Source organism: Scyliorhinus canicula, chromosome 5, assembly GCF_902713615.1.
Source record: "Scyliorhinus canicula chromosome 5, sScyCan1.1, whole genome shotgun sequence".
In the NCBI taxonomy this organism is placed as follows: domain Eukaryota; kingdom Metazoa; phylum Chordata; class Chondrichthyes; order Carcharhiniformes; family Scyliorhinidae; genus Scyliorhinus; species Scyliorhinus canicula.
In genome coordinates this window covers 212,778,262-212,802,932 of record NC_052150.1, presented here as the reverse complement: position 1 = coordinate 212,802,932, position 24,671 = coordinate 212,778,262, and the positions used below count along the sequence as shown (strand labels likewise).

At 44.2% G+C, this 24,671-nt stretch overlaps 1 protein-coding gene across 6 annotated transcripts in view; it reads right to left on the bottom strand.

The window, feature by feature from the left end:
* LOC119966551 (5'-AMP-activated protein kinase subunit gamma-2) overlaps nt 1-24,671 on the bottom strand; it is a 577,858-nt gene that overhangs the window by 77,574 nt on the left and 475,613 nt on the right. For all 6 annotated transcript variants that reach the window (XM_038798441.1, XM_038798440.1, XM_038798439.1 and 3 more), the window contains one exon: nt 14,100-14,181. In XM_038798441.1, the coding sequence (XP_038654369.1) occupies nt 14,100-14,181 (82 nt within the window). The remainder of the gene's footprint in view (nt 1-14,099; nt 14,182-24,671) is intronic.

Sequence of the window (24,671 nt, the reverse complement as noted above, 5' to 3'; positions counted from 1 at the left end):
GAATAAATAGTAACAATTCGGATTGGAGGAAAGTCTTAAAATTATGAACTGGTTGCACATAATAGATGTGGATTGTTTCCATTTTTGGGAGAACCCAAACTAGAGGCCATAAAAACAGTGAAGAACAAATCCAACAGAGAAATTAGAAATGTCTTTATTTAGAGTGGTTACAGTGGTACCAATTAACATGTTGGTATTACCGTCAATTTATTTTTTAAAAAATATAGTGACTGATGTTATGTCAGGTACAGGGATCCATCCAAGGATTCCTCAAACAAACAAAGAAATGACCAGTCAGCCTGTTTTTTGCTGGTGTTAATTCAGGGATAAATGCTGGCAAGAAGACTGGCAGAGCTGCCCTGTTCTTCATCAAAGAGTGTCAAAGGATCTTTTACGTTGACTCGAACATGTAGACAAGATCTTGGTTTTAACATCTCTTCTGGAATCCTCTGATAATGTTGCACTCCCTCAGTGATAGTCTCAATTTCCTATTCAAATGCTGGGGAGTGAGACTTGAATTTATAATCTGCAGACTCAAGTGGCAAGAGAACTTCTAACTGATGCCTTCCTCTGTATTATACTGCAAGATGTCACCATTTGACTTCAATGACTGTAAAGCACTTTGAGATATACAGTAGTCGTGCAAGGTACTATACAAGTCGTTCTTTCTATATGGACATTTGACCCAATGATATTTTTAAAAACTTCTTAAACATCACACAATATAATTCATCTGTTCATGGGGTTGCCGTGAACAATACATTTTAATTAAATTAGAGGTCAGACAGCATAATCTATTGGAAGGGCATCAAACTAATTTTAGATTCTGAGCCCAATTGTGCATCCTGGCACATGGTAATGGATCACATTCAGCACAAGTTATGTGGACACACTGGGGTTTAAATTGGCATCTTGCGGCAATTCCCCAGCTCATTCTTCCAGCTGTAGCTGCCTGAACAACCGCCCTTACAAGGGCTGCTGGAAGCCACTCAAATGATAGGGAGTGATTTTTCTAAACTTCTGGAGCAGCGGTTTTTCGCCCAGACCCAGATAACTACTACGGACTGTTGCCAGCACTTTCCTCCAAACCTCCTCCCAGAACATTTCATTTTGTAAACATTCGGGCTAAATTGGAACCAGGACAGCGATCAAACTGTCTCTGACAGGTGCTGGCGCCGGCTCTTGATTATTGAAATGAGGCCCGAGGGCCAATTTCAGATAAGCGCAGGGCCTTATGTTTCTGGCATGCACTTGAAGTTTGAGCCATTATTTCACCACGCAGTTCTTCAACATTTCTTCCTCCCTCAGAAATTGGTTTCAATTAGTTATTTCTGGGACAACCACATCTTGACAGCAGCGTTACTAGCAAACACTACAACATCAATTCAGAAAATTTATCTTTCTTGCGTATCACTTCATGGTTTGCTTCATTGTCTTTGAAAGTTGTCTCCTTCACCACTGTTACCCTTTGATTTGTCAGCAAACACTTGGGCCGGGATTCTCCGCCCCGCTAGCCGGCCAATGGGGTTTCCCATTGTGGGCAGCCCCACGCTGTCGGGAAATTCCTGGGCATAGATGCACTGCCGGCACAACGGAGAATCCCGACAGTGGAGAATCCAATCCTTGGGCTTGCCATTCACCTCCCACAAAAGAATACAAAATTAATTTCTTTAAAAAAAATCTCTTTATTGGCATTTTCAAAATTTATAAACAGTTATGTACATTGTTGGCCGTGTTTATTTACTGTATTATGCAGAATGGTTTGTCTGGTCCTTCCATTAGTTTCCCCTATTTACATTCTGCCACCCTCTAGCTCGGCGTGTGGTCCCTCCTGGCAACCCCCCCAAAGCCCCGCCGTGTCCCCCCTGGTTGTATTTTTTAGGCAGAGGGGTTGTTTCCCCCCCTTTCTTTTCTTCCCCCGTCAACTTTGTCTGTTTCCCCTGTGATTGGAGGGGGGGGGGGGGTGTTCCCCTTCCCTCCCATGTTGTCCCTTTTGTATCCCTCCAGCCTTTTCTCCTCTTCTTCCCCAATCCTCCCCAGATTGCACGTTCCTATGGTTCCCCCTCCCCGTCTTTATTTTTCTTTTTCTTCTCCCATTTCTTTCTAACTTACCTGTTTCCCCACCTTATTCATTGTTGCTGGCCTCGAACAGGTTCTGGAACAGGTCGACCAATAGCCCCCATGCGTTTAGAAGCCTTCCTCTGACCCTCGGTTGGAGAAATTCCGAAAGGTCAGCGAGCCAGACTGCAGCTGTGGGTGGTGCTGCCGATCACCAGGCTGGCAGGATTCTCCAGTGTGCGAATAGGGAAGCAAAAGCTAGGGTTTCAGCCCTCTTCCCATGTGTAGCTCTGGCTGCTCTGATACTCCGGAGATTGTCACTATTGGGCATGGCTTCACACTCACCCCTACAACCTTGGACATTGCCTTGGAGAAGGCTGTCCAGAACCCAGCAGGTTTAGGACAAGCCCAGAACATGTGGGTGTGGTTGGCCGGGCCCCTCTGGCACCGCTCACATTTGTCCTCCACCTCCGGGGAAAACCTGCATATTTGGGTTCTGGTTAGGTATGCTCTGTGCACCACTTTGAGCTGTATTAGGCTGAGCCTTGCGCAGGAGGAGGTGGAGTTGGCCCTGCTCAGTGCTTCGCTCCAGAGTCCCCACCCCACGTCTATCCCCAGTTCGTCCGCCCATTTCCGTCTGGTCTCGTCCAGTGGTGCAAAGTAAATTTCTGATCCTGCTTTGGCTCTATCATAAATCTCTCAATCTCATTTTATTAATCGATCTGGTATCTACTGAATTTTGTGGGAGAATGTTACACATTTATATCACCAGCTGTGTGTGAAGCGGGTTTCCAAACTTCTCTCTTAAATCCAGGATCTGATTTTAGGTTATGTCCCCTCGTCCAAGACACCTTTACTAGCGGGAAAAGCGTTGCTTTTTCTATTCCTTAAAATTAATTTCAAAATTCCATAAACTGAACCAAATCATCCCATAGCTATTAATATTTCAGAGAATACAAGTAAAGTTTATATAATCTCTCCTCATAATCTAATCTTGGAACCATAGTTAGTTCTACTGAATATGCACTGCTCACCTTCCAAAGCTAATACAATAACCACCTTCAGTGCCTCCCAAACCACCCCCCGCCGAAACCACACCCGCGCCATTGATCCGTGTACACCTCCAAATGGCCTCCCTCACCCGCTCACACGCCTCCTCCTCCGCTAACAGCCCCACATCCAACCTCCATTGAGGGCACTGAACCTTTCCTTAGCTGACTTGCAAGCCCACCCAGGGCAGGGCATGGTCTGACACCACGACTGCTGAATATTCAGCATCTACCACCTCGGCCAGCAGCATCTTATCCATAACAAAAAAAGTCTATCCAGGAATACACCATATGCTCATGGGAGTAGAACAAAAACTCATAGCTGATGCCTTCCGAGACCTAGAACTCGACTGGTCCAGCCTTGGATCCAGGACCGTATTGAAATCTCCCCTCGTAATCAGGCGATGTGAATCTAGGTCTATGAATCTTCCCCAGTAACCGTCTAACAAACTTATCATCCCAGTTCGGGGCATATATATTTACCAATACCAGGGCCATTGCCTCCAGCTTCCCACTAACCATAATATATCTACGCCCGGAACTCGGAGCCTAAATGTGTATTTGCTAACCGAGAACCAGACAGTATCAAAGCCCCTAGCCGATTTGCATTCTAATGGCCCATTTCCCCAGGACAAAGGACTAGTACTCAGGTATCAGATACAATTTCAGACACATCGGCGCCACATCCTTCACCCAGGAAGCCCAAAGTCAAGGTCATTGACCGCTCAGGACACGCCCAGCCATCAAGGACACCCCTTTATTGGCTCAAATCGAAGGCAGTAATCGAAGCCTGCCGAATTATTGGATCCAAAGCTAAGGACCCCCCCCCCCCCCCCCCCCCCCCCCCAATTGATCTCCAGCTCACCACCCATTTTGCTTCCGTAAACTAGCCCGCCCAGCTAGCCTGGCAGCCCCCGCCCACGGCGCCTAGCATCCTATCCCCCACTGATTCCCTTCTCCACGCTTAGTGCAAACAGTCAAAACAAAGGCAAGAAGTAAAAACAAACAAACAATCCGAACACAAGGTCCGAACACAAGAGACCCACCCCTCATCCCTTAACAAAGCACTGTAAACCGGCCTAACCCCAAACAGAACTGAAAAACAAAAAAACCCAAACAACAAAATCCCAAAGTATTTCACAGCATAGTTCAGTTCTCCTCAATCAAAGTTCAAGGCCCTTCTTCTCCCATCAGCCCATTCTTCTTCATGAAGTCCGCTGCCTCCTCCGCTGAGCCAAAGTACAGCTCCCAGTCACCATAAGTCACCCATAGGTGAGCCAGATACAGTAAACCAAAAACTTAACGCCTTCTTGTACAGGGCTGGCTTGACCTTATTAAACTCACCCTCCTCTTCGCGAGCTCTGCTCCCAGGTCTTGGTGTACCCAAATCGCAACGTCCTCCCAGGTGCATCACCTCGTCTGCCAGGCCCACTTCATGATGCGTTCCTTGGCCAGGAACCAATGCAATCATACCACCATCGCCCTCGACGGCTCGCCACCCCTTGGGTTTGCGCATTTGGGCCCAATCCACCTCCAATGGCTGGTCAAACGCACTTTCCCCAAGCAACTTCATCATCTTCCCAACATACGCACCCGGATCCGATCCTTCCGATTCCCTCCGGCAGACCCACTATCTGGATGTTCTGCCTCTGAGAACGGTTCTCCTGATCCTCTACTTTCTCCAGCAGTCTCTTCTGCTGGTCATGGATCAGCCCAATCTCTGCTGCTATCGAGGTGGGCTGTTCCTCATGCTCCCCGCCTGCTCCTCCAACCTCTGGATCGCCTGTCCCTGGGCTGCCAGTCTCGTCTCCACACCAACCACCGCTTTGATCGAGTCCAACGCCTGGGCCAGGTCCTCCGAACTTTCCTTCCGCTGTTGGGTGAACTTCTCGTTTAGGAAGCTCGCCAACTGGTCCATTAACCATTGAATCGGCAGGGCCAGACCCTGTTCGTCCGCCATCTCCGTGTGCGATGTCCGCTCCTCACTCGCCTCAACCAACTAGTTTGCTTTTCCCCGGGCACTTCTGGATCGCAGCTCCATAAACTAGGGGGTCAATTTCTTCTGCTCTCAATTCTGCACCTTTTTCCTACAGAATTCCTGTGACAAACCGGCATAAAGGTCACACAAAGACCACCATGAGCGGGAGCTGCCAACTATGCGACCACTCACTCCATGGCTGCCACCTGAAGTCACCTACTTACTTTATCATCATCCATAGTGCCATCAGCAAACTCAGATATATGGCTTACCATTGGACTATCAGTCGTTGATAAATAACGATGCAGATGTTGTAGTTTAGAAACTGCACAGATTAACAGGGTTATACAAAAGTGATAAGAACATAAGGACTAGGAGCAGGAGTAGGCCATCTGGCCCCTCGAGCCTGCTCCGCCATTCAATTAGATCATGGCTGATCTTTTGTGGACTCAGCTCCACTTTCCGGCCCGAACACCATAACCCTTAATCCCTTTATTCTTCAAAAAACTATCTATCTTTACCTTAAAAACATGTAATGAAGGAGCTTCACTGGGCAAGGAATTCCATAGATTCACAACCCTTTGGGTGAAGAAGTTCCTCCTAAACTCAGTCCTAAATCTACTTCCCCTTATTTTGAGGCTATGCCCCCTAGTTCTGCTGTCACCCGCCAGTGGAAACAACCTGCCCGCATCTATCCTATCTATTCCCTTCATAATTTTAAATGTTTCGATAAGATCCCCCCTCATCCTTCTAAATTCCAACGAGTACAGTCCCAGTCTACTCAACCTCTCCTCATAATCCAACCCCTTCAACTCTGGGATTAACCTAGTGAATCTCCTCTGCACACCCTCCAGCGCCAGTACGTCCTTTCTCAAGTAAGGAGACCAAAACTGAACACAATACTCCAGGTGTGGCCGCACTAACAGAAAAGGTTATGAATACAGCTTTGAAACTGCCGTAATAAAGATTGTCGTAATAGCTTTATTTCCAGTGAACTAGTAGCATGGGTTTCTGGGGCACAATAAATACTTTATTTTATTTTTAAATTAGATCATTAAATTAAAATTTTACCCATCAGTAAAGTGAAAGTATAATCACTGGATTAAAGCATAAACACATTTACTTCTCCAAGATTGGATTGGTGTCATTAAAATCACAGCCATAGGACCAGCGGCGTGCAGAGGGGGGGGGGGGGCGACGGTGCGCTGGCCCCGGGCAGCCATTGGATGGGGGCAGTGGCGTGCAGAGCATGGATCGTGCCTGCGCACCGTGGTTGGCCGGAGCGCACCTGCGCACCGCGGTCGCCGCTGGTGAAGAAGCGGCTTTGCACTCGGCGGCTGGAGCGGGAACAGAAAGGGCGCAAATTCTCCAGAATCGACGGCAATGCCACCATGGGTGAGTTTTATTTATTCTTTATCTTTATCTTTTGATCTATTTTAAAACTCTTCTCTGCACCCTCTCTATAGCTGTCAACTTACTAAACTGTCGTGCCCAGAATTTGACATTTGGGCCAGGGGCACCCATTTGAGACAGAACCAGTATTTTATAAAGATTCATCATGGCCTCTTAACTTTTGCCCTCTTACCCTTTATACTTAAAGCCCAGGGTCCTATAAATGGGAGATTCTCAGAGACTTGACTGCAAGCTGCTGGAGCTCGGATCTTGAACAGAGCTTTTACATCTGGATTTGGGGACCCTTTATGCACTGGCATAGTGCAAAAACAGGCCCCACATGACCAGGGTTTTGTGAAGAAGAAGGGATCTGGAAATGTGTTGACTGTGAAAATTATATTTGTGGAAATTGGGTGAAGTAATGCCGGTGTTTGATGAGACTTGGTGCTAAAGCTTTAGAGAAATGAAGATGGAATTTGATTTGAAGAAGTTCAACGTTTTGAAGGATATTGTGGCTGAAATGAAAGCGATACGTGCGGAATGAGCTGACTGAAATGTGTGAGATATGTCTTTGTATCTGCTATGTGTAATTTATCGGTCATATTATTGCAATTTTCCTGTTAATTCATGTTTAATTTACGTTGATTTTGGTGTGATTGCTAATATAAAAGTGAAGTCTTGTATATTGGTCTCAGTTGGGTTGTTTGTAGTTTGTTTCCACAAGGGTCATAACAGTATTTCCATGACGTTGCTGCTCTTATCCTTCTCCATGGGGGTTGCAGAGGAGGGAGGCACAACTTTCGAGACATAACATCTCACCCATTGCTGCAAAGCAAAATGACTGAAGAAGAGAACAATATCCCTAGAATCCCAGCGCTAAGGGGAAATTGACTAACTTACAGCGCAATTTAACCTCAGGCAGCCGTCCTATACCTTAGAGATGGCAAAGATAAAGAGGTCAGTGAATAGCTCTAGAACGGGTGCAACTACGTTTTTTATAGGTTTTTTGGTGATATTTAATGAAATATTTACGTGGGATGTAGTAAGAGTGAAGCCTGGATGATCAGAGGACTGCTATGGCATTGAATCTCGGAATAGGAGACATTTATTCCTTAACATGCTAATATTCGAATACAGATACCACTAATTTGCAAGTCTATGATATAAGTTGCACAAAACCTGGAGAAGTAAAAGATGATGTGGGTGCAGAGAAGGATTTTTCTGCTACGGATTCAGCTATGTCAGAATATAATACTCTCTCTCCTCAGTCTCGCTGTCAGGATGATGATCCATGTGAAGAAAATAAAGAAGATTTTAGCATATTTTTGCAAAGAAGCGATTTTGGCTGTTTGAAGAAACCGATTCCAGATCATTTGAAGATGACAATATTACAACATGGCCCTGAAAGATATCAGAATAAAAGTGGTCCATTTGCTGAGAAGGATGGGAGATCATTTTCCAAACAGTGGTTTGATAAAGTTTCCACAAACGGGGAAATTGTGGAGAGAAAATAGTTGTTATACTCTCCATATCGGAAAGCATGCTACTGTTTTGTTTGCTTTTTGTTTTCAAAGGAGCATTTGTCGTCTGTGTCAAACTTTGGAAAGGAAGACGGTTTCTCCACTTGGAGAAAATTAAATCCAAGACTACCTGACCATGAGAAAAGCCCTTCTCATAGAGCTCACATGAGGGAATACTTGAACCTCGTAGTTCGACTCCATCATTCAACTACGATAGATGCTGAACTTCAACAGCAAATGTCTGCTGAAAAGAAAAGATGGAAAGCTATAACTGAACGGATTGTCGAGGTTATATCCTTTCTGGCAAAACAGAATCTGGCCTATCGTGGACATCGAGGAGAAGGAATGTCTGGGTTATCAGAGTCAGAGGAGACAGTCAGTGAAAATACAGGAAACTTTCTAGCAACAATCAGACTTTTGGCCAAATATGATGACATCTTAGCAAAACACTTGCAGAGCGGGAAAGAGAAACCAAAAAGTGTCACCTACTTGTCCAACAGAATTCAAAACGAAATAATCAATCTTCTTGGTGAAACTGTCAAGAAAAATATAATTTCCGAAATTAAGGACGCAAAATATTTTAGCATAATGCTGGATTCAACTCCAGATATTGCCCATGAAGATCAGGTTTCTGAAATTCTGCGTTACGTTCATATTGATGAAAACAGAAAAGTAGAAATAAAGGAGACATTTCTGGGATTTTTTCAAGTCAACAAGAAAGATGCAGTCAGCCTGGTAAATAAAATTCAGGAAAAATTGGAAGAAGACAAAATTTCCATGAATGACTGTCGTGGTCAAGCATATGATAACGCAGCAGTTATGGCTGGAATGAGAGGAGGTGTTCAACAAAAAATTCTTGAAGTTAACCCAAAAGCTGTGTTTGTGAACTGCGAGAACCACAGCCTCAATTTGGCCTGTGTCCATGCAAGTGAGGTGCAACCTGTTGTTGTTACATTTTTTGGCATTCTAGAAAAACTCTTTACTTTTTTTTCTTCATCTACTTCTCGTTGGGAAGTGTTAAAATCATTTGTCACTCGGACTGTGAAAAGACAGTGTGACACAAGATGGAGTTCCAGCCATGATACTGTGCAAGTAATCCACGAAGAGTGTGACAACGTTATTGCAAGCCTTCAACACCTGCTGGAAGGAGAATTTTCAAGGGAAACTAAATCTGACGCAGGATCGCTACTTAACTCTATTCAACAGTTCCCGTTTATAGCTTTATTAAATTTTTGGTACTCAGTTTTATCATCAGTGGAGAAAGTCTCAAAACGTTTGCAGGATCCGAAAATGGGGTTCCATGAAGCTTCTTGTGATCGGAGAGGACTTATTCATATCTTGAATTTGAAGAATGACGAAATTATCCACAATGCAATAGATTTAGCCAATGAATATTGTGAAAATTGGGGAATACCAATTGCACGAACAAGGAGAAGAAGAATGCCTGGAGAGTCAGCAAGAGATAGTGGACTGACGGCACAAGAAGAAATGAATAGAGTAATGGTAGAGATTGTGAACAGATTAAAAACTGAAATTGAAGACCGCAGTGTCCGTCTTCAAAGACTCAGTGACCAGTTTTCTTTTCTTCTGAACTTGAATTCAGTAGTGATTGAAGATAAACAAGAAAGAGAGAAATTAAAAAAGGAATGTTCAGACTTTGCAAATTATTATGACAATGATGTGGTTGCAATTCAGTTATATGACGAAATTATTGATTTTGTGATGCTCCTTCGAGCTGGAGGGAATAGAGTTCCCCCTGATCCTAAAGATGCTCTGGAGCCTTTACTGCAGTATGGGAGGGATGTCTTTCCGACGCTGTGTGTTTCATACAGATTCCTGCTTACAATTGCATTTTCAGTCGCAAGATGTGAAAGGTCATTTTCAAAACTGAAATTAATAAAAACATATCTGAGGTCTTCTATGTCACAGGAGCGACTGACCAACCTGGCTTTAATAAGCATTGAAAAAGAATTTCTCACAGCTGATGTAAAAAGTGAAGTAGTTCAGGTGTTTTGTGACAGGAGGTATCATTTGGGGAAAAGAACTTAATAAATTTGATTGATTAATATTAAAATCGAATAAAGCGTTTATTTCATGTATCATCTGTGTTTATATATTCAAAATGTTTTCCTTTCTCATAATATTTCTCAGTATATTAGGCCTTATACTTGAGTCTTTGGGGCATATAATCAAGATTTGCCCCGGGCATCACCAGACCTCTGCACGCCGTTGCATAGGACATCCCCTTCCTTCATCCAATCTTTCAGCTGTCAACCCCAACACCACGGCCATTATGCCAGAATAATTATGTAGCTACAAGAAAATCATGGATAAATCAACACTTTACATTCAAACAAAAGAATGCAAGTCCAACGTCTGTATATTAATTATGTGTTGAAATTTCTGCTTCCATTTGTCTCTCTTGGATTCTGTGGCTTATTAATCTTCGCCCAGCCTGCTCTGTATAGTAATGCTTTATAAATGTTTCCTTAGTCTTTTGAGCCCCACAATTTGCATGTATGCAAATAAAAGTAGCTGGGACTGCATTGTTTCACAACGGAGACCCTCGAAAATGTCTTGCTTGCATTGTTCCACCAGATTCCAAAAACGTGCAGGTTAGATGGATTGGCCATGCTAAATTGCCCCTCGCGTCCAGGGATGTGCAGGTTAAGTGGGGTTACGGGGGCTGCAGGGACAGGGTGGGAGCCTGGGTAGGGTGCTCTTTCAGGGGGTTGGTGCAGGCATGATGGGCTGAATGGCCTCCTCCTGCACTGTAGAAATTCTATGATTCTAGATGATCTTACTTCAACTGCTTAGTCCCTAAACGCTGGAATTTCCTCCTTAAACCTCTCCCGCCTCTCTCCTTCCTGTAAGATGCTCCTTAAAACCTCTATCTGACCACCTGTCCTAATATCTCCTTACGTGCCTCAGCGTCAGAGAATTTGTTTCATAATGCCCTTGCAAAATGCCTTGGGACACTTGACTACGTTAAAGGCGGTGCATACATGCAAATTGTTGCTTTTGCACTGTGGGATTCAGATTTTTATCACTTTTCCCATAAATTTACATCTGGACCAAATCTATAACAAACCAGGTTGTCAGAGCTAGACAGGATTACTGTTTATGGAAGGTGAACAGTACAATATCGAAACACCACATTACATTTAAGTGATATCCAATCCATCTTGGTATTGTTTCAAGCATTTAAAATAAAAAGAATACACAGAGCAGTGAGATTCTCTTCCAAATAAAAAGAATGCCCACCACAGCTCAAATCTCATCTTTCAGGTTTCTCTCTCGCCACCTATTGAAGCTCAAGCTGAAAACTCAGCAAGGTTCAGAAATCAGATTTGATCTGTAGTAGCTTGTTGACCAAGTGTGCGCCGGAGGGAGTGGGACTCTGGATGTACCATGTTGTTCCTCTCCCAGAGTGAGCAGCGGTGGCGCAGCCTGCAGTGTAAAATCAGTGTTGGGGGCGATTGTGGCTTCCTGCATGTAGCCATTAGTGACAGTCGAGGCTCAATCTCAGATAACTCCAACCACTGCCCAGCTAACACTGGCCCCATACTCTATCCCACCCGAATGCTGGTCCCACAATCGCCCTATCTCTCCCAAGTTTTCCTGTCCTCCCTCAATGTGCAATGACATATCCCAAAGAGACATCAGGACCATGGCACGTGCAGGCTACTCACGTAGGGAAGCTTGCAGACGATTCCTGCATGCTACAAACACTCTACACAACAGATCCCTAATCTAGTGGGGCGGAACGGTAGCACTGTGGTTAGCACAGTTGCTTCAGAGATCCAGGTTCGATTCCCGGCTTGGGTCACTGTCTGTGCGGAGTCGGCACGTTCTCCCCGTGTCTGGGTGTGGGTTTCCTCCCACAGTCCAAAGATGTGCAGGTTTGGTGGATTGGCCATGCTAAATTGACCTTAGTGTCCAAAAAAGGGTTGGGTGGGGTTACTGGCTTACGGGGATAGGAAGGAAGGTTTGGCCTCGGGAGTGTGCTCTTTCCAAGGGCCGGTGCAAACTCGATGGGCTGAATGGCTTCCTTCTGCACTGTAAATTCTATGATTCTAGTGATAAATTATTCTGATGTAACTTTTATAAGTTTCTCTTCAATTCTGATCCGTAATGTCCAAAGTTTAATTCTACAGAAGGTAGAAGCCCAACAAAACCTGTTCATCTCAGAAAACAATACAATTGTCTAACAAATATTGCTCAGTTTTGATGTTTACATGATGTTATCCAGAAATGGTAATTAATCTACAAAATACCAAGACTTGAAATGTGGGTGGTAAAACATACATGGTAATGCTTTATAGAAAACTACACATTCAAATTTAAAGAACAAAAGGCTTTTCCATTAGACACACTGCACTTTATTCAAATCCTACTGTCCTTATGCAAGTTGATCCCTTTTCAAACTAAGAATCTATTAACTAAGACTCTTATTTATTTTTTCAATATTTTAAAACTTCTTCCAATTAAGTGGCAATTTAGCATGGCCAATCCACTTACCCTTCACATCTTTGTGGAGGGAGACCCACAGAGACGGGGAGAATGTGCTCCACACGGACAGTGACCCGGGGCTGGGATTGATCCAGTGAGGCAGCCGTGCTAACCACTGCACCATTGTGCCATCCTTATCTTTCTTTATATTGATGATTTTTAAAAAAAGTGTTTAGGCAGCAAGTACCAATTATCAAGGGAACCATGTTGGAGGAATTGGAAAGTTAAGCTGCGCAAGTCAAACTGAACCAAAAAAGGTAAAAGTCATTAACATGGGCAATGCACAGTGATCATGTGACTTCAGCCAAGCCGATTACATTAGCTCCTTCATCCCACAAGACTCATCAAATCCTCCCAACAGGAAAGTCCATTCAGCCCTCCAGCCTGTTCTGCCATTCAATTCGGTTATGGCTGATCTCAATCACTCATGTGCTTTTATTCTTAAACAGAGGAATCCCGAGGGGCACTGCTGACACAATGTGCACCACAGCAGAATACAATCCTAACAAAGTCAAGTCATGAAACTAGAGTTAGGACCACTCAAGTCAGATAATTAACCAAACGTCGCAAAGATTCAGAAGACAGAAAAACAACAGTGATGCAGTAAACTACAACCATCCAAACAGTAATTTGAATTCTGAAGTGCATGGTGCAATAGTAAATGAACGAAAAGGCCATATCTGGTTGTTAAATAGCAAAAGTTCAAGGCAGGAGAAGAACCCCAATTCTTCAAACATACCTATTCACGATGTCCCCGTGGTGTATTTCTAATAACATATGATTTGCTGCACAAAGGTACAGCAAAATCTATCTAGGTTGCCCTCTACCATCCTGTAGTCACATGATACAGCAATAATGAAGTTATTGCCCAATTTCAGCAACTGAACCCCATCAATTAGTCTACATCAGACCCAGATCACCACTCCCACCCCCGAACTGTAGGTCCAAAATCACCTGCTTCTACCAACCATATTACAAATACCACGTCATGTTTCAAATTTCTGACACTGTGCAACCCTGACCGTTATTTGTTAGCAAGAACCTGTCTAATTGCTTTCTCAAAAAACATTTAGGGTTCCTTGTCCCTCCATCCTGCCAGTAATCCATTGCAGATTTTCCTCCTGCTTTTCCTTTTGCATGTCTGGTTCTCTATAGGGCACAGAAGTTTCCATGGATTCATAGAATTTACAGTGCAGAAGGAGGCCATTCGGCCCATCGAGTCTGCACCGGCTCCTGGAAAGAGCACCCTACCCAAGGTTAACACCTCCACCCTATCCCCATAACCCACTAACCCCACTCAACACTAAGGGCAATTTATCATGGCCAATCCACCTAACCTGCACATCTTTGGACTGTGGTAGGAAACCGGAGCACCCGGAGGAAACCCACGCACACACGGGGAGGATGTGCAGACTCCACACAGACAGTGGCCCAAGCCAGAATCGAACCTGGGACCCTGGAGCTGTGAAGCGATTGTGCTATCCACAATGCTACCGTGCTGCCTTATTCAGTGTTATTCTTCATCGATTTTGATTTTGATTTGAAAATCTTCAACAACTTCTATCCAATTGTGATTCAACATCAACTTACCTACAAAACTCTGTTTTGTGCTCTCCCAAAGTGGGGCTGCTCGAACGCCATTTGCCACCAAAGCAAAGAAGGCCTTTTTTACCTGGAGAATCAAAGAGATTGTTAAAATCTGTAGAGAGATACACCTGGCTTAATTGACACAATTCTCTTCCATGTGGTTGCCCAGAATCAATCCAGGCAGCCAATGTTACACCCAAAGAGAAAAAAATAAAATGCAGCTGAAGGAAACATTAACTTTCGTGCGTAAACTAAACAGAGATGCAAGCGCAGCACAGAAAAATAGAGACAAACTCCCATGGGATAGCATAACAAACACAACAGGTGATCTTATGGAACAGATGGGTGCCTTTTCCCTCAGAATGCTGACTTCAGTCTATGGGCCATGGTGAGCATGGGCAAGACTACAATTACACCAAGGAAAATAATGTTTTAATGTGATACATCTCAAAGATCCAGCATCAAACTGGTAGCATTGTGGATAGCACAATCGCTTCACAGCTCCAGGGTCCCAGGTTCAATTCCAGCTTGGGTCACTGCCTGTGTGGAGTCTGCACATCCTCCCAGTGTGTGTGTGGGTTTCCTCCGGGTGCTCCGGTTTCCTCCCACAGTCCAAAGATGTGCAGGTTAGGTGGATTGGCCATGATAAATTGCCCATAGTGTCCAAAATTGCCCTTAGTGTTGGGTGGGGTTACTGGGTTATGGGGATAGGGTGGAGGTGTTGACCTTGGGTAGGGTGCTCTTTCCAAGAGCCAGTGCAGACTTGATGGGCCGAATGACCTCCTTCTGCACTGTAAATTCTATGATAAAAAGAAAATTCAAAGAAGAACAATCACAGGTTGAAAAATTTTAAGCATGACTGAATTCTGCATCACCTGGGTGAATGGCTCAGCTCAATGGGACACTTGCCCCATTGTGTCATGAGCTCAAGTTCCACTCCAGTGGCTTGAGCACAAAATTGAGGACGACACGCCGGAACAGGACAAGGGTTGGAGATGCCTTGTTTCAGATGAGATGTTAAACCTGGGCCTCGTCTCCCCTCTCCACAGCAATATTTAAGCGTCAGTAGGGGAATTTGCCGGTGTCCAGGGAAATCTTTACCTCTCAACCAATATCACTTCAAAACAGATCATCTATTTATTTAACTCTGTCGATTGTGAGATCTTGTCGACGGCAAATAGGTTGCCATATTTGATACAAGAGAAACTACACCCTAAGGTTAATTAACTGGCTACAAAGCACTTTGGAAAGTCCTGCAATTATTATAGATGCATTTGAACGGCAGAATGCTTTCTTCAACTAACCATTGCTCTGTTTTATTCCAAACTTGTACTAAATTTAGTATCTGTCAATGATATATTCCCATTTTGAGATGTTATAGCTGTCAGGCAATTTATGAGCAGAAAAGCAAGGTTACAGTATATACTGATTTACTTCAGTTCCTTTGTAAAACATTGATAACATTTTAAGATTGTCTTATGGTGGTGTGTAATGTAATGCAAGGCACCCTCATACGGGTCCGAATGACTTGTGCTTGAGGGTTTGCCAAAGGTGCTTAATAGTCAATAACTGGACAGCACAACCTGGGATATTCCCCCTGTGATCGCAAATTAATGTTGCGTGTTTAGTACGTGGCCTAATGTACACAACTCCAGCTTCCTGAGGGTGAGCCCTGTGTGGGTCCATTTTAATAATTCACACATGGTGCGACTCCAGATTGCAAATTGGCGGTGGGGGGTGGGGGGCAGTTAGAGGTTTGACCAGGCAGGAGGAATTGCTGTTTTGGGAAGGGGGAGAAGAGAGTTCAAATGGCAGGGTTACAAACACTAAAATAAAATTACTTGCAGGCTCTAGGTAAAGTTAAAGTCATCAGAGCCCCAGATGACCATAGGTTGCTTTCCCTTTGGAGGGGGGAGAGCTGACTGGTGGTGATTTAACCTGAGGATCACCACACCTCAGGCAAGGGGCAAGGTCGAGAAGGCGTGACCTTCATTAGATTGCAGGATCTAATGATGGCAGCAATCAGGCCTCAGAGCTCCTCTTGTTAGGCCACATCCACAGGCAAAACATAATCATGCAGATTTTTCTTTTTTTTAAGTAAACTTAGAATAGCCAATTAAGTTTTTCCAATTAAGCGGCAATTTAGTGTGGCCAATTCACTGATCCTGCACATTTTTGGGTTGTGGGGGTGAAACCTGGGACCCCGGCGCCGTGAGGCGCAGGGCTAACCCGCAGCGCCACCGTGCTGCCCCCTATCATGCAGATTTAAAGGCACCTCACCGGCAATCCCAGGGCCGCCAGGTCTATGCTCCAGCTGCCATTATTGCCACGAAGCCCGCAATCCCAACTGCTCGTCCTGTGACTCAAGCACCAGTGTGGGAATCCCTGGCCTAACTCTAGCAACTATTTTTCACTGCCTTTCTCCTTCGCTCAATACACCTTCAGCAGGTAATAACATCCCACACACTGATCAGTCTGATATCAATACACTGCAGGCTCAAACATCCCACACACTGATCGTCTGATATCAATACACCTTCAGCAGGTTATAACATCCCACATACTGATCAGTCTGATATCAATACACCTTCAGCAGGTTATAACATCCCACAAGCTGATCAGTCTGATATCAATACACCTTCAGCAGGTTATAACATCCCACACACTGATCAGTCTGATATCAATACACCGCCAGTAGGTTATAACATCCCACACACTGATCAGTCTGATATCAATACACTGCAGGCTCAAACATCCCACACACTGATCAGTCTGATATCAATACACCTTCAGCAGGTTATAACATCCCACACATTGACCAGTCTGATATCAATACACCTTCAGCAGGTTATAACATCCCACAAGCTGATCAGTCTGATATCAATACACAGCAGGCTCAAACATCCCACACACTGATCAGTGTGATATCAATACACCTACAGCAGGTTATAACATCCCACACACTGATCAGTGTGATATCAATACACCTTCAGCAGGTTATAACATCCCACACACTGATCAGTGTGATATCAATACACCTTCAGCAGGTTATAACATCCCACACACTGATCAGTCTGATATCAATACACCTTCAGCAGGTTATAACATCCCACAAGCTGATCAGTCTGATATCAATACACCTTCAGCAGGTTATGACATCCCACACACTGATCAGTCTGATATCAATACACCTTCAGCAGGTTATAACATCCCACAAACTGATCAGTCTGATATCAATACACCTTCAGCAGGTTATAACATCCCACACACTGATCAGTCTGATATCAATACACCTTCAGCAGGTTATTACATCCCACACACTGATCAGTCTGATATCAATACACCTTCAGCAGGTTATAACATCCCACACACTGATCAGTCTGATATCAATACACCTTCAGCAGGTTATAACATCCCACACACTGATCAGTCTGATATCAATACACCTTCAGCAGGTTATAACATCCCACAAGCTGATCAGTCTGATATCAATACACCTTCAGCAGGTTATAACATCCCACACACTGATCAGTCTGATAACAATACACTGCAGGCTCAAACATCCCAGAAGCTGATCAGTCTGATGTCAACAGCGCAGCACGGTCGCACAGTGGGTAGAGCACTGTTGCTTCACAGCCCCAGGGTGGATTCCTGGCTTGGGTCACTGTCTGAGTGGAGTCAGCATGTTCTCCCTGTGTCTGCATGGGTTTCCTCCGGGTGCTCTGATTTCCTCCCACAAGTCCCAAAAGATGTGCTTTTTAGGTGAATTCTGAATTCTCCCTTTGTGTTCCCGAATAGGCGCCGGAATGTGGCGACTAGGGGCTTGTCACAGTAACTTCTTTGCAGTGTTAATGTAGGCCTACTAAAAGTAGGTCTTATGATCTCAATACAAAACGATAGCCTGCATCCTTTTAGGAGTAGATTCAAGTCTCTCTGAACATCAACATTTACAAACTTCACACAGTCTAAAATATCCTGCTTTTCTATTGTTGCTATGAAAGTTTCGACTCCACTTTGGTGCCTACTCTCATAACCTCTCTAGATCTTTTTGCAGCTTCTGTGCCCTCTACACACATTATATTCCCTTTGCATCATTAGCAAACTCAGACATTTACTCGGTCTCATTGTCTCAGTATTAGTATAAATAGCAAATGGCTGAGGCTCTAATCTATAAATGGCTGTGGTCACAGCCTGAACATGCTTTTCTTGTACATTCACTTTTCTACCCGTCTATTAACCGGTCCTCTATCTATGCTAATATATTATCCCCAACTTAGCGACACTGTGAATATGTAATTGGAAGCTCATCTCAAGGTCAAATAGGACACCAATGTTGTAAACAGACTGTTTCAGTCTCATACCAAAGAGAAAATGCTGGAAATTCTCAGCAGGTCTGGCAGCATCTGTAGGAAGAGAAAAGAGCTAACGTTTCGAGTCCAGAACGTTGAGTAACGTTTCTTGCTCAACCTCAAATATCCTGTATGCAATGACACCACTTGTGTCGGAGAATTCCACAGATTAACGACCCTCTAGAAGAAATTTCTCCTCCTCTTCAAATGGGAGACCTCTTATTTTTAAACTCTGCCCAGAGTTCTAGATTCCTCCATGAGAGGAAATATCCTCCGAGCATCTGCATTGCCAAAGCTACCCCCAGAGCTATAGATGTTTGAAAAAGATCACCTCCCATTCTTCTAAACTCCAATGTGTACATGCCCACCTTTCCTCATAAGACAAATGCCTCATCCAAGAATCAGCAGAGTAAACCTTCTCCGAACATCCTGCAATACATCTATGCCCCTCCTTAAGGTGACCAAAACCATACACTAGTCTCCAGGGTGTTAATTCACCAATGCCCTGTATAGCTGTCGCAAGACATCCCTACTTTTATACTCCACCATTGTTTATCCCTCACCACTGTCTCACCCCCCACTAAAACAGGTTCCTTGTTCCAGATTGTCCTTTGACACTTTCCTTCTGCCACTAACAAATTCTAATCTCTTAATGTGTTACTATCAACACTTTCTTAGTCTTGATCACCCCTATTTACAGTCCTTTTGTCTTTCTGTCCACGATATCTTAGTCAACCTCCACCTATCCCTGGCCCTCTATCCAGCCCCATTTCTCCATGCCACACACACCCCCACAAGAGTTGATTGTTGGCTTGATTTATTGTCACATCTACCGAAGTACAGTGAAAAAAAAATTTCTGCGGCCGAGGAAACGTGCACAGTACTTACACAGTAGACAAAAAGAATAATCAACAGAGAACATTGACAAATGGTACATCGACAAACAGTGATTGGTTAGTGTGGAACAAGGGCCAGTGAAGAGCAGCATAGGGCATCATGAATAGCGTTCTTACAGGGAACAGATCAGTCCGAGGGGAGTTATTGAGGAGTCTTGTAGCTGTGGGGAAGAAGCTGTTCCTATGTCTGGATGTGCGGGTCTTCAGTCTCCTGTACCTCCTGCCTGATGGAAGGGTCGGGAAGAAGGCATCGCCCGGGGGAAGGGGGGGGGGGGTCTCTCTGATAATGCCGTCTGCCTTCCTGAGGCAGTGAGAGGTGTGTACAGAATCAATGTGGGGGTGGCAAGCTTGTGTGATGCGATGGGCTGAGTTCACCACACTGCAGTTTCTTGCGATCGAGCAGTTGCCACACCAGGCGGTGATGCAGCCGGATAGGATGCTCTCTATCCCGCACAACAATATAAATCTGACCCCATTTGCAGTTCTCTCTACCTTTGACAAAGAGTCATCCAGATCCAAAACGTTAGCTCCCTTCTCTCGCCACAGATGCTGTCAGAACTGCTGAGATTGTCCAGTATTTGGTTTTTAATTTCATTAACCTTCCTGATGTGGGTTTCGAGCTCAAGCCCCCCCAAATGTGTTTCAGCTTTCTGCAGTTTTTCTCCACTTAAATACTGTTCTTTCACCCTCCCTTCGAAAATGAACTTCACATTTTTCCACATTATACTCCATTTGCCCACTTACATAACCTATCACTATCTCTTTGCAAGCTGTTTGTAACTTGCCTTTCCACCTATTTTTGTGATATTTGCAGATTTGACTGCAGTACAATCACTTCCTTCCTCCAGGTCATTAATATATATTGTAAATTGTTGCTACACAGCACTGCTCCCTGTGCAACCCCACTGATTGCAGGCCACCAACCTGAAAAATAATCCTTATCCCCACTCGCTGTTTCCTGACCATTAGTCAGGATTCTCTATCCATGCCAGCATACTACCTCCAGTATCATGGGCTCTTATGATGAATTCAGCTCAATTATATGTTTTCTTTATTTATACTATTTAATATGCCTCAATGAGATCCTGCTTTAACTATTCCCATTCTGGATTGTAACTTAACCTTTTGAGAGGTACCTTGTTGAATCCTTTCTGGAAGTCCAACTACAGCACATCTCCTGGTTCCCCTCTATCCACTCTGGTTGAGACTTCCTTGAAAACTGATAAACTAGTCAGGCATTATTTCCTTTTCATGAAACCATGCTGACTCATCAGTTTTTGCATGGCAACCTTTTATGTGGCAACTTGGCTTTTCACAGTAACTTCATACTTGTGATAATAAAAGATTATCAAATATCTTTTGGAAATCCAAATACATCAAATCTACTGGTTCTCCTTTATCCACTCTGCTGGTTACATCTTCAAAGAAATCTAATAAATTTATCCACCACAATTTCACTTCATAAAAGCCTACTTGCACAGTAATGAGATATTCTAAATGCTCTCATACTATTTCATCAATAATGGATTCTAGCATGTTCCCATCATTTGTCTGTCATTACTTTTTTTTTAAATAAAAATTTAGAGTACCCAATTATTTTTTCCAATTAAGGGGCAATTTAACGTGACCAATCCACCTAACCTGCACATCTTTGGGTTGTGGGGGCGAAACCCACGCAGACACGGGGAGAATGTGCAAACTCCTCACAGACAATGACCCAGGGCCTGGATTCGAACCCAGGTCCTCAGTGCCGTAGGCATCAATGCTATCCACTGTGCCACCGTGCTGCCCTATTTGTCTGTCATTACTGATCAAGTCTGCATCTCTTGGACTTAAGGGACAGCTGTTCGGGCACCCACCACCATAAACATGGGCAACACAGTAGCAATGGGCAGCACAGTGGCTTCACAGCACAGCAGATTTTATCCTGCATGAGACTGGGGAAGCTAAGTCCAAGATAACAGCCACACCCGAGGAGCGAGTAACGTTTTGATAAGGTCTAATGCAAAGGTGCGACTGAGCAGATTCGTAGTTTCAGAAATGTCATGGTGAATGGATGACCAAAGACTCATTAGGATTTTGAAACTGCAGTTGCAAATAAATTAGGAGAGTGTGTTTTCCAGAGGTAGACACGGAAAGTAGAGTTGGGAGGGGCAAGGGAAATGTGGGTGGAGAGCGAGACCATGAAGTGATCAGAGATAGCCTTATCCATGATTGACACGATGGGAGTAGACAGATCGTGTGATGGCAAATTCAAAGGGTGGGGAGTCTATTCGCTCGATTAAGGAAGGCAGTGAACTGGGGAGGAATAGCATGATGAATTCAGCTTAATTTTATGTTTTCTTTATTTATACTATTTAATATGCCTCAACGAGATCCTGCTTTAACTATTCCCATTCTAGATTGTAAAGCATAACTCCTTCAATTGCTCATCAAAGCTCATCCGTTTTAAAATAGAGATTAGTTTATTTGTTCCCCTATGTAGCCTTTCCGATGTCTAATGGAGAGTGAAATGTAAAGTGTAAACCCTTTGTTGACTACCTGTTCCTCTGGAGTTTCCTATAAGTCTATTATCTACATGCTGCCTTTCAGTGATATCCACTAAGGAAGCTTCTACATGTGCACTGATGATACCCAACTTTAACCAGACCATCACATCTCTCAGCCCCTCCATGCCTATGCTGTTAGCTGCATGGCCACCATGTAGTCTTGATGAAGCCATAGTTTCCTCCAGTTAAATCATGGGAGGCTTAAAGCAGTAGCTTTGACTTCTTAGAATCATAGACTTTACAGTGCAGAAGGAGGCCATTCACCCACTGAGTCTGCACCGGCCCTTGGAAAGAGCACCCTACTTAAGCCCACACCTCCACCCTATCCCCGTAACCCAGTAACCCCACCTAACCTTTTTGGAAGGGGCAATCCGCCTAACTGCACATCTTTGGACTGTGGGAGGAAACCAGAGCACCCGGAGGAAACCCACGCAGACATGGGGAGAACGTGCAGACTCCGCACAGACAGTGACCAAAAGCCAGGAATCAAACCTGGGACCCTGGAGCTGTGAAGCAACAGTGCTAACCACTGTGCTACCGTGCCACCCTAAACATTAACCTGGGCCTCTAGGTTAATAGTTCAGAGATATTACCACCACACCATCATCTCCGCTCTCTTGGAGTAAAGTCACCATAGTCCCAGATGGACAAAGGCTACTTTCCCCTTTGAGGGGGGAGAGCTGTCTGGCGGTGATTTAACCCGAGGATCACCGCAGGCGATAAGCAAGGTCAGGAATAACCTCAGCAGATACGGGATTTGAACCCGCGCTGTTGGCCTCACTCTGCATCACGAACCAGCTGACTGGCCAACTGAGCTAAACTGGCCCCCATAAAAATTCAATTTAAATTCTATCACCTGCTGTGGTGGGATTTGAACCCAGGCCCCCAGAGATTTATCCTGGATTACCAGCGATAATACCACTAAACCACTATCTCCCCACACTTGGGGAACAAATTCTATCTCCCCATTCCCCCTCCCTCGGCTGAACCAGATTTTTCAAAACCTCTGCTTGCAAAGTTCTGTTTTTTTCTGTTTTTGTACCTTTTTTCTGAGGAATGTTCACAGTTATCAGCAATGCCATTTTCTACTCTCCTGCATAATAATCTAAATAATTGTGCAAATCCTTTCCTGTATCCTAGGCCTTTACTAGTTTCTTTATTTTCAATTCATCAATTTTCATTACAAGGTCACTTATGCAAATTGTAATCACTGACCCTTCTGGGATTTCATTCAACAGTTTAGCTGAAATTTTACTTTTTGTGACCACTGTTTCCTATTTTTAAAACCAACTTTTTTTTGGTTCACTTGCTGCCTGGACCAAAAAACTTACTGGCTTTTCAAATCAATTAATGTTGGGAAATAACTATCTACTTCATCCATGTCGACTTCAAGGCTGCATATCAGGCAAGATATTGTAATCTGGTTGATTCCTCCAGCTCAACCGTTTAGTATAGTTTCTATTATTTTAATCGCTAATGTTAGTTATCAGTGACCCCACTTTGTCACCTGTAGAGTTATTGTTTTGTTTCTCCCAGTACTACCGATCAATGTATCATCCTTTGGCAATTACATTATTAAGCCAATTGCATTGTTAAAGATAGGCGATGATCTTAATTCTAACAGGACTAGACAAGGTAGATGCAGGGAAGATGTTCCCAATAGTGTGTGTGCCCAGAGCCAGGGGTCACAGTCTGAGGATTCAGGGTACACATTTCGGACAGAGATGAGGAGACATTTCTTCACCCAAAGGACGGTGAACCTGTGGAATTCATTACCACAGGAAGTAGTTGATGCTAAAACATTTAATCTATTCAAGAGTCAGCTAGATATAGCACTTGGGGAGAATAAGATCAAAGGCTATAGGGAGAAAGCAGGATTAGGCTACTGAGTTGGATGATCAGCCATGATCGTGATGAATGCCGGAGCAGGCTCGAAGGGCCAAAAGGCCTCCTCCTGCTCCTATCGTCTATGCATCTATGTATCACTAGCTCAACTACAACTGGACACAGCTGCAACAGTTGGCTGTGGGGGAACAGGAGGCTGACACTCTGCTAAACTGTACTGAGAATAAACTTAAGGTAACAGACCGGCTTGAGACTTCTTTCACAATATACAATTATTGGAGTTAACTCAGCGCCCTGTGATTCCTTCACAAGGAAAGCCAGTATACCCCGGATTTCTTTGCTCATCTTGTTTACCCATGAATAAATGGCATCTAGTCCCAGAGCATATTTACCTTCATTCACTTATACTAGTTAGCACCTCGGCCACACTGGTTTCAAAATTCTCCTGTGATACTTGATGCTCTTCAATGACTGAGTAGCAGTTAGCAGTATTCCCTACTAGAAACTGTCAAGGCTGGTAATGTATCGCATTCCGAGTCACAGATGAGAACCCAGGACTGCACATCAGGGCCTAAGCAAGATTAAAGGAGTGTTGCACTGTTAAGGGGGAGAGAGGGGGCGTGAGACAGAGAGAGAGAGAGAGAGCGAGCTCTGGTTTGAAGGCTTAAAGTGTTTGTCTCCTGATGTCTGCACTCCGCCACCACCTTCTCAAGGGCAATTAGGGATGGCCAATAAATGCCTAGCCAGCAAAACCCTTGGATGAAAAAAAAAGCATTTCCAGCCTCCTGCACATTCTCGATTTTCATCACTGCACCACTGACGTCAATGCTTTTAGGTTCCAAGCTCTGGAATTGCCTCCCTGAACCATCATGCCTCTCCTTGCTCTTTATGCGGCTCAGTGTCAAATCTTTACTGACAGTGTTCCCGTGAAGCACC